This window comes from Hylobates moloch, unplaced genomic scaffold (assembly GCF_009828535.3).
Source record: "Hylobates moloch isolate HMO894 unplaced genomic scaffold, HMol_V3 SCAFFOLD_13, whole genome shotgun sequence".
Lineage (NCBI taxonomy): Eukaryota > Metazoa > Chordata > Mammalia > Primates > Hylobatidae > Hylobates > Hylobates moloch.
The window spans coordinates 85,482,670-85,491,663 of NW_026652288.1; the positions used below are offsets into that span (position 1 = coordinate 85,482,670).

Sequence of the window (8,994 nt, forward strand, 5' to 3'; positions counted from 1 at the left end):
GCAATAATTCATAGCCTTCTAACAAAATACATCTATTTGTATCTATGAATGTATAAAGGTGACTGTCTTAGACTTTCCCAAATCAAATTTCTCCTTCTCAGCAATTTGACTAAGTTACAGGGCACTATCTTATTATGCAGTCCACACTTGTGAGAAGATGGTATTCTAGATGTCAAACATATATAAAAGAAGAGAGAACAGTGTAATGAATTATATTACCCAGTTTCAACAATTATTAACTAATGGTCAACTGTGTTGCCTCTATACTGTCTGTAGCTCCACTCTCTCATCTGCCCTCCAAATAGTTGAAGCAAATTCCAGATTTAATAACATTTCATTTGCAAATATTACAGTGTATATTAATATTTCTAAATGATAAGGGCACTTTTAGAAAACATTGATGATGCCATTATCACATCTAAAATATTTGCAATTACCTAATATCACCCAATAATCAGTGTTCAGTTTTGCACTACTTCTCATATTTTAAACTGTTTAAATAGAAGTCTAGTAAGGTCTATGCTTTGTGATTGGTTGATTTTTTTTTTTTTTAGGGACAATTTTGCTCTGTTATGGATATTTTGTCAATATTTAGAAACATTTTTGGTTTTTACACTAAAGGAGGAGTGCTACTGATATCTAGTGTGTGGAGGCCAGGGATACTGCAAAACATCCTACAATACACAAGGCAGCCACCACAATAGGGAATTATCTAGCCAGAATAGTAAGAGGGCAACATTGAGAAGCCCTGGTCTATAGGTTCCCCCTGCATTATATATTGTATTGCAATTGATTGGTTGAATAAACTGGGTCATTTGTCTTATAAAGTTTTCCACATCTATATTTTGCTAATGACACATTGTGGTATAATTTAAGATTTTTTTTTCTGTTTCTTGTGTTTATAAGCAATTAAATCTGAAGCATCATCAGATTCAGATACAATTTTCTTTTTCTATCAAAACTGCTTTTTTTTGTTTCATAGTGTTGTGTACTTCCATCAGGAGGCATATAATGTCTGATCGTTTCTCTCTTTCTCATCAATATGGGAAACTATTGGTGATCAATGTCTAAATTTGTTAATTCATTAGGAGTTGAAAAATCGTGATATATTTTTATAATTTATACATTTATTGACAACATCACTGACTCTTAGAAATATTCATTCTAATGTTTGATAGAAAAATAGCGTTGTGCATGAAACATTTATACATTCTGTATTTCTTTTCAGAAACATCCTATACCACCTTGATGAAAAGACAAGCCAGTTTTCAATACTTATAGAGGCTTGGGAACACTGCAAACCCCTTGCTTCAAATGAGACCCTTCAAGAAGCCCTGTCAGAGGTGTTGAACAGCATTAATTCAGCTCAGGCTTACTTCAAAGCAGGACTTGATGTGTTCAAGAGTGTCTTGGATGGGAAGAACTGAGAAAACTCTGAGCATTTTTAAAAGAAGTTTGTTTACAATTCCCCAAGCAAAAGCTCTAATTTAACCAGATTTTCTGACATTGAAGGCTTATTTTCCCCAATGGCTTTTTGACAAGTATAAAGCTATTATTACATTGTATTTTTAAAATGTAAATATAAAAAGAACATTTTGCACATTTAATATTTTTCTTATATCTACATTTCTGAATATGTAAAGCAAGTTATTGAAATAGGACTTAAGAATTACCTATTAAAAAAATCTGATATATATAAATATATACTATTTTGAGGAAAAAGTTCCAAGAAGTTCTGGACTATCTTTGTTCCTGTGGGCAGGACATATAGGAACACAGTTTATTCTCTCTGATAGAGCTATTAATGACTTAGTTTCTGTAAAAGAAATGGAGAGTTGATATGGTTCAGATTAACTTCACTATTAAGTGTTCAATATGAAGAATTCAAGTATTCTGACTGAGTGATTGGTTGACCTAAACCACTTTGAATGTTTCTATTTTATGAAATGAAGTTTCTCTTCTTAACACAACTAGATGTAGTAATACACTGGTTATGAAATTGTATTTTTTTAAGTATTAATGAAAAAAGCCATCAGCATTCCAGGGAAAAATCTCAAGGGAGCTACACAGAGCAATTTAAATGCAAATTTTTTTCCTAACAACTTACGAGGTGACTAGCTTTGAAACCCCTAATTTGCCTCAGTTGATTTTCTAAGAATTTCAGGAGTGATGTATGTCTTAAGAGGGAGAAAAAAATATTTCTCATTACTTTTTCTCTTGTTTCTGTTGGAAACACTGAAACAGGGGCTACTCTAAAATGAAAGCATCTCACATTGGTTTTCTTTCTTGTGTCTTTTCTGAAACTCCTTGCTGTAAGGCAGCTTTCACAGAGTACTATATATTTTCAGCAGTAAAATAGCAGAGTTTCTCTTTGAAACCCAAAATATCTTCTAAAGCATCAAATTTCTATTTCGCCTCTGAGAACAAGAACTTACTATGAAAGAAATAGTTGTTTTATCAATAAAAGCCCCTTAATATTATGAAGAAACTTTTCATATTTTTCTTCTTTATCCTTAATTGTGACTAAGATGGAGATCTAGAAAATATCCATGCTTCTAAGTTTCTGCAGTGTTACTGTAAGAGTGTCTCGTCTACACTTCAGTTCTTCTCTGATGTGGAAAACTAAGCTTTTTATACTGACATTGCCATTGAATAGCTCTAGCAACTATTATTATTCCCCCAAACCCTAAAATTCTACCTATTAGGTATCAGGTTAAAGTTCTAGTTTATCTTTAGAAATTTATGTGAAAAATCGTTTTCCTATACTGGATAAAGCAATTCCCGTTAGGAAACATAGCCTCAGAGTATTTCACATAATTTTTCTCTACCTAATTCAAACATATTTCCCCATGATACACCGCCAGAGAGACATTGTAGACAGTCTGTGTATGTTTAAATTTTCACTTTTTATGGATGAGCATAAACCTAGTCTTAGTTTAAAGGCAAACTAAAGTTGAGGGGAAATAATTAATCAATACTGATTAATTGATTTATAAGGTTCAACACTGTCTACCCTAAATAATTTTTATATGCTCAAGGCAAAGCAGGGAATAGAGGCAATTAGCTAGATAATTCAAGCAGAAATCCATTTTCATCGAAATTGCCTGTGTGTACATATTTTTAGATGAAAAATGAAACTACCTTACAATATTATTTTTTGAACCAATGTATTTGTTTGAAAACATTTGCCATGTTGAAGAGCGTGTATAGGAAAGGTCTAGAAATAAACAGGCTTGTGCATACCTAGACATTCATGCTCTTTCTTCCTCTTCAGAGATCATCAGAAAAGAGGTGGGAAAACACAAGCAGGTGCATGTGAGCCCAAAAGCTAGAAAGCCTTATATTTAACCAAAGGTTGATGTGTTCATTCCAGTTATTCACTTACAGATGAAACTAAAACAAAGAAAGGCAAACTATTATCAGTTTGGTAGTTCATTATTTTAGAACGAATTTCTAAATGAATTTATTCCCATAACCTACAATAGCACCGAGAGCAGAAAACATGCTTCTTCTTCATTTTGTTTAAAGATTGCATACCTAGGTAAGTCACATTGTATAGATAAAAACCTTCTTCTGTATTCCTCACCTCTAAATTATATGTTATTTGCTATTTGAAAACTGTAGTTAACTATGGTTTTTTATTAGTCTATTAAAAGATACGTGGAGATATTAAATTATACCTAGAGCAGATGTCCAACAAATTCTGTACATGCTGCTTTACATCTTTGCAACAAACCTCTTAACTAGCAGCATTATTTCTATAGTGTGATTACCTGAGGGTGCCTCCAAATGTATATAATTTCACTCCCCTCCCATCCCCACTGCCAATAGATTCAAATAAATAAAATCCTGAGCAAATTAATAGCAAGTGTTATGTGAATTGGTAGTAGGTTTAAATTGTTGCTGAGTCATCTATATGCCTGGTACTTCTCACAATCTTTCGTACATAGAATTGTGCCTAGGAAATAATGAGTCATAAATATTCTCTGAAGAAAATGTGGCAAAGGTGTAACGGTGAAATTTATGTTCAGGCAGGGTACACATGAGATACTGCCCTTTATGGAAAAGCATAAGTCTCAGAATCAAAAGAAAGCCTAAGAAAAATTCTGGTCTAAGCCCTGAGATCTTGCCTTCAGAGAAAGCATTATCAATTACCCCCACCAGATATAGTAACTAAACCCAAAGTGGTAAGAAACTTGGACATAGTCGTGTATTTAGTTAGTAACAAAAGCACCACTGGAATTTAAGCTTCTCTGCTTTCTCATGCAGTGTATCTTGCTTCTCCCTGAGGAGACAGGGTTATAAATGATCTTTTCCAGTGAATTCTGTGTAACCAGCCATTCTGTCAGATGTTGCATGGGCTGGAAACACTGCTTTTAATTCAAGGCTAGTTCATTCTCTGACTGTACCTGACAAACAAAACTGTCCCCGAGAATTCAGGCAAAGGACACAAAGACTGGGTACTTGAGAGAAAGTGGAGAGAATCCTTACAGAACACCAGAAGTCAGGAAGAAGGACATTGAGCAAAATATTTCTGTAAGAGGGCAAGTTAGGCCAGTGTTAAGTCAACAATTTAAATCACCGTTTCTCAAAATGTGAAATTTAGAAAGACAGGGCTAGGAATCTACATCTTCAGCAAGATTTCTGGATGTTTGTTACACACACTGAAGTTTAAGAATTTCCAATCTACATTAATCGCAGTTTCCAAGAAAACACTAATTGACATTTCTAAATAAATTGAAGAGTCACAATAACAAGAAAGACGTAAAGATTTGTTATTAATAGAATCATTATGAGAAAAGAAAAGTGGACCCATTTTATCTCTAAGAAAACAATTCAGTTGCAGCTTATATTTGTGCCTGCTACATTCCAGGCACTGGTGTTCTAGAATTTTTCCATGTATCTTTTTTTTTTGTTTTTTTGAATTCCCACAATAACCCATTTAAAAATGAGAAAACTAGGTTGAGTGACTTGTCCACAGTTCCAAAGCTAATAAAAATGATGAGGCATATTTCTCTTCTGGGCCCACAGTATTCAGTTCTTTGTTCTTTACAATGAGTGCTGAAAAAAAAAATCAGACTATTTTGATTCTAGAAAGTGAGATAATTGAGAATGTTAACATATTTCTCCAAAACTGATCAGACTGTGGAGTCTGTCACTTTTTTGGTATAATAAAGGAGTTTGAAGAAACAAATGACATCATTCCTGACGACGGTAGTGCACTCCAACAATGGTGTATATATGTAGGTAAGTTTGAAGATATCTGTAAGAGCATTAAAAGGCAAGTGCACCATTGTGGAATATCATGACAAGTAGGCTTACAAACAGTAAAAAGAGACCAGAAACCACAAGTCTTACACTTTCATTCTCTAAATGCTTATATAATTTCACTAATAAAAAAGAAAAGCAGGTGCTGTGATTTAGAACGACAGTTGTATGTTACTTTTTAAAATTCAGAATAACCAATTGACTTTTTAAATTAAATAAATGTAGAGCATATAGTAAGTTTCCCCACAGGAAAGATAGATGTTAACAAAAATAAAATAAATGATTATTTGTGACCATGTTACTAATGATGAATCAGCACCTTTGCCTCAAATGAAAATCTATAATTATTTGTATGATAAATTGGTAGACCTAGCCAAAAATGTTCTCATGAGACATTCTGTGATATGTGTAATTGATTACTCCAAAAATTAAGCTTTCTCTGAGGGTAACACATTGTCATCTCATTGGTTTAATGGGCTATTTAAATGTGCCTTAGCCACACATTTGCTTAACAGAAAGGAATTATTTTAAACTAGCAATCCATATGTTGAGTGGAAAGGAAGTTGGCCCACATATTCCAATAAATATATCAGCAACATAACAGTTTCATCACGGGACCATGGATACAGTGCAGGGAAAAAGCAAACAAACAATACAATATTTGAGAAAATAAATATTCTGCCCAGCCACACTGGTGAGTTTTTATTTCTTGTATGAGTTTAAATTGTCAACTTTAAAAAGCCTCATTAGAATTTGCTATTCGGAAAGACCTTAAAAAGCCTCACAGAGTTCTAAGCATCCCATTCATTGAAAATACTTTTCAGTTAAGTAGGTTTGTTTTGTGCACTACCAACTTTTAGGTGACATGAATTTGAAGCATAGCAAAAGAAATGTATAAAGATAGCCTTTTCTGGTCATTACCATGTCTACTCAAGTTTCTGTTTTCTAGGTACACTCTAGCATTGTAATTTTTTCCCCCTGAGAAGTAATTTTAAGATCTATCAGTCTCAATTTAAATGATCTGTTAATCAGCCAGAGTTTTAGTTTCATAATATCGTTCCATTGTCTGACAAAGATATACACACTAAAGTGCCTTTAGCAGACCTGGGACCGTCAAGAATCTTGTTACCCTGATTATTGAAAGATGACATATTTCTTAAGACATTTATAATCTCATATTTGGGTTGAATCTGAATTTACAAATCAAAGGGTTAAATTGAGGCAGTTTCAAGCAGCATTTAAGAAAATGAAGTGGCTTCAAATTTTAATGTTTCTGGTTACACTATTTTGTTTGAATTATACAATTAGATATAATTTTCTGTAACCAAAATGGTAATTTTGATGGATTTTTTAATGCCAAAATCCAATCATCAAGGCCAAAGAAATGCATGATTACTCTGATTTCTTATGCACGATTCAGTCAAGAATTAACTCAGAGGCAGTTGATTCAGTGCTTACATCTAGACAAAGCTTTAATGAGTGCAGACACAGCCTAACAGTATTTCATCTAATTTCTTTGATGGCTTAAGCCAATAAGCACTGAGGTAGCTTTTCTCAGAAGGAAACAGATTTTATTTTCCAGGGGCTAATTAACATGCACCACCTAACTCCCCAAAGGATCACACAGGTGCCTGTATCATGCCATATGTCATGTGCTATATTCCTGCAAGCTCAAGAGATTAATATACGATCATTATTATGAATTATTATGTTGCATTGAAGTTAATGTCTGTCTTTTGTTCTAATTAAAGTACAAACTTGGCATCTGAATAGAAGCTTAGCTAGAGAAGTGGAGTTAGAGTCCCTATTTTAATGAACTACATATATTTTTCAATCAAAATGTGTAATTATTTAATTATCTAGCCTGCTCAGTAATCATAACTCTCCAACTTTTTCAAAAGACCTGTATTCAATATGTTACCACTCATATGGTCATTACTTGGTATGTGTTTTATATTTTGAATTTCTTAGATGCTTTCAGTGTATGTGCTAGTGTTTTATTAATATTACAATTTTTTGTTTACTTCTATATTAAGCTGCTGCAAATGCACTACCTTATTTTAAAAGTTAGAATAAAATGCTATTACTCTCTAAACAGAACTTTAGTGTATCTGTTTGATAAATACACAAAATATTTTTCTACGCTACTGCAAATTGTCCACAGGAAGCAAAATGCCAGATGGTTAAGTGTAGCTCACATAATTATATTCCAAAGATTTTATAAATAATTCTATTTAGCATCTGAGATAGGTCTCTATTAGGCAATTTCATGTTTACATTTCTAACAGAAAGGTTTAATGGCAAATATATCCTTATATTCTAACTTGCTACTTGGAGAATATGGATATTCTGAAAAGAAAAACCCTTTCTAGAACACTTTGCAGGGCTAATTTTTTTTAATAGATATCCAGAAAATAGCCTGGGCAACAAAGTGCGACCCTGTCTCTAAAAAAAAAAAAAAAAAAGAAAGAAAAGAAAAAGTAGCTAGGCATGTTGGTGTGCACCTGTGTAGTCCAGCTACTAGGGAGGCTGAGGCGGAAGAGTCATTTGGGCCCAAGAGTTTGAAGCTGCGGTGAGCTAAAATCATGCCACTGTAGTCCAGCCTGTGTAACAGAACCTATCTCAAAAAAAGGAAAAGAAAAGAAAGTCACATGCTGTTGATAATAGTTTTATATGTGTTTGGAATGTTACTATGGGACACATGCATTTAATACTTGAATCATGTATTCAATGTAGCAGCATTTAGATATGTAAGATTTTAGAAGTAAAATCTCAGTGGTACAACATTTAAAACACAGCCTTAAAATGAAGAATAGGGATGAGCAGGAGAAAATTTATAAATAAACCTAGGATAAAATTTGGAGGAAAATTTTTCCAAATAAATTTGCTTTGATTAAAAACAAATATCTCTCAAGAGGTGTCCCAATTACTAACTTATGTTGAACATTTTGGTGTTTAGCATTGTTCAAAATAATTTGATTATCTTCTGTGATTCAGAAATTTTTCATTGTACAGAGATTTCATTGTCATTGTTGTAACTGATTTTTAATGATATTGACTTAGAGGCATTTGTCTGTAGTTTTTAAATTACTATATAGGGTTGAATATCTAATTTCTATAATGTGTGGATGCCCATCAGATATTTAGTGCACTCTATATTTAGCCCAAGTGTGATCACAATTTATTTTATAACTTTTTATGTGTTACTTACATGACTCAATATGCATCTTACTTAAGAAATTATGTTGTGATCTGGAGTGACACAAATGGATTGAGATACCACATCCATTAAAAATATAAGTGAATATTTTATATTGAAGTTGTTTAAATATTTGCACATTATTGAAAACATAGTACTATGAAATGAAGGCACCATTTAAAAAACGTGTTCTGAGTCATAAATTTCATGAGTTTGTACAGTGAAATGTTAATGTTCAAAACACTCATTTTGAAATTATTAAATACAGGTAAAAACATTGCTATACTGTGTTTTTATGACAAAATATACAGTATTTTATGTGTGCACATGAATTAGTTATTACTCTATTTTATTAATGAATTACTTTTACATAATATGTATGACACCCAAACAGGTGTTCCCTTGTTTAGGGAAAATTCTATAATATTTTTTCATCTTTTTTTGTCCTTGCCTTCCATTCTTTTCTTGAACATTCAGTTAGATTTGTAGTTTGTGACAAGTTCCAACATCAAGTAACAGTACCTGTA

The 8,994-nt window shown here is 32.7% G+C and overlaps 1 protein-coding gene across 1 annotated transcript in view; it reads left to right on the top strand.

Moving 5' to 3' along the window:
• NAALADL2 (N-acetylated alpha-linked acidic dipeptidase like 2) overlaps positions 1-8,744 on the top strand; it is a 959,155-nt gene extending 950,411 nt beyond the window's left edge. The window contains exon 14 of the mRNA XM_032174021.2: positions 1,229-8,744. Within this exon, the coding sequence (XP_032029912.1) occupies positions 1,229-1,427 (199 nt within the window). The 3' untranslated portion in view covers positions 1,428-8,744. The remainder of the gene's footprint in view (positions 1-1,228) is intronic.
• Positions 8,745-8,994: the final 250 nt, after the last annotated feature.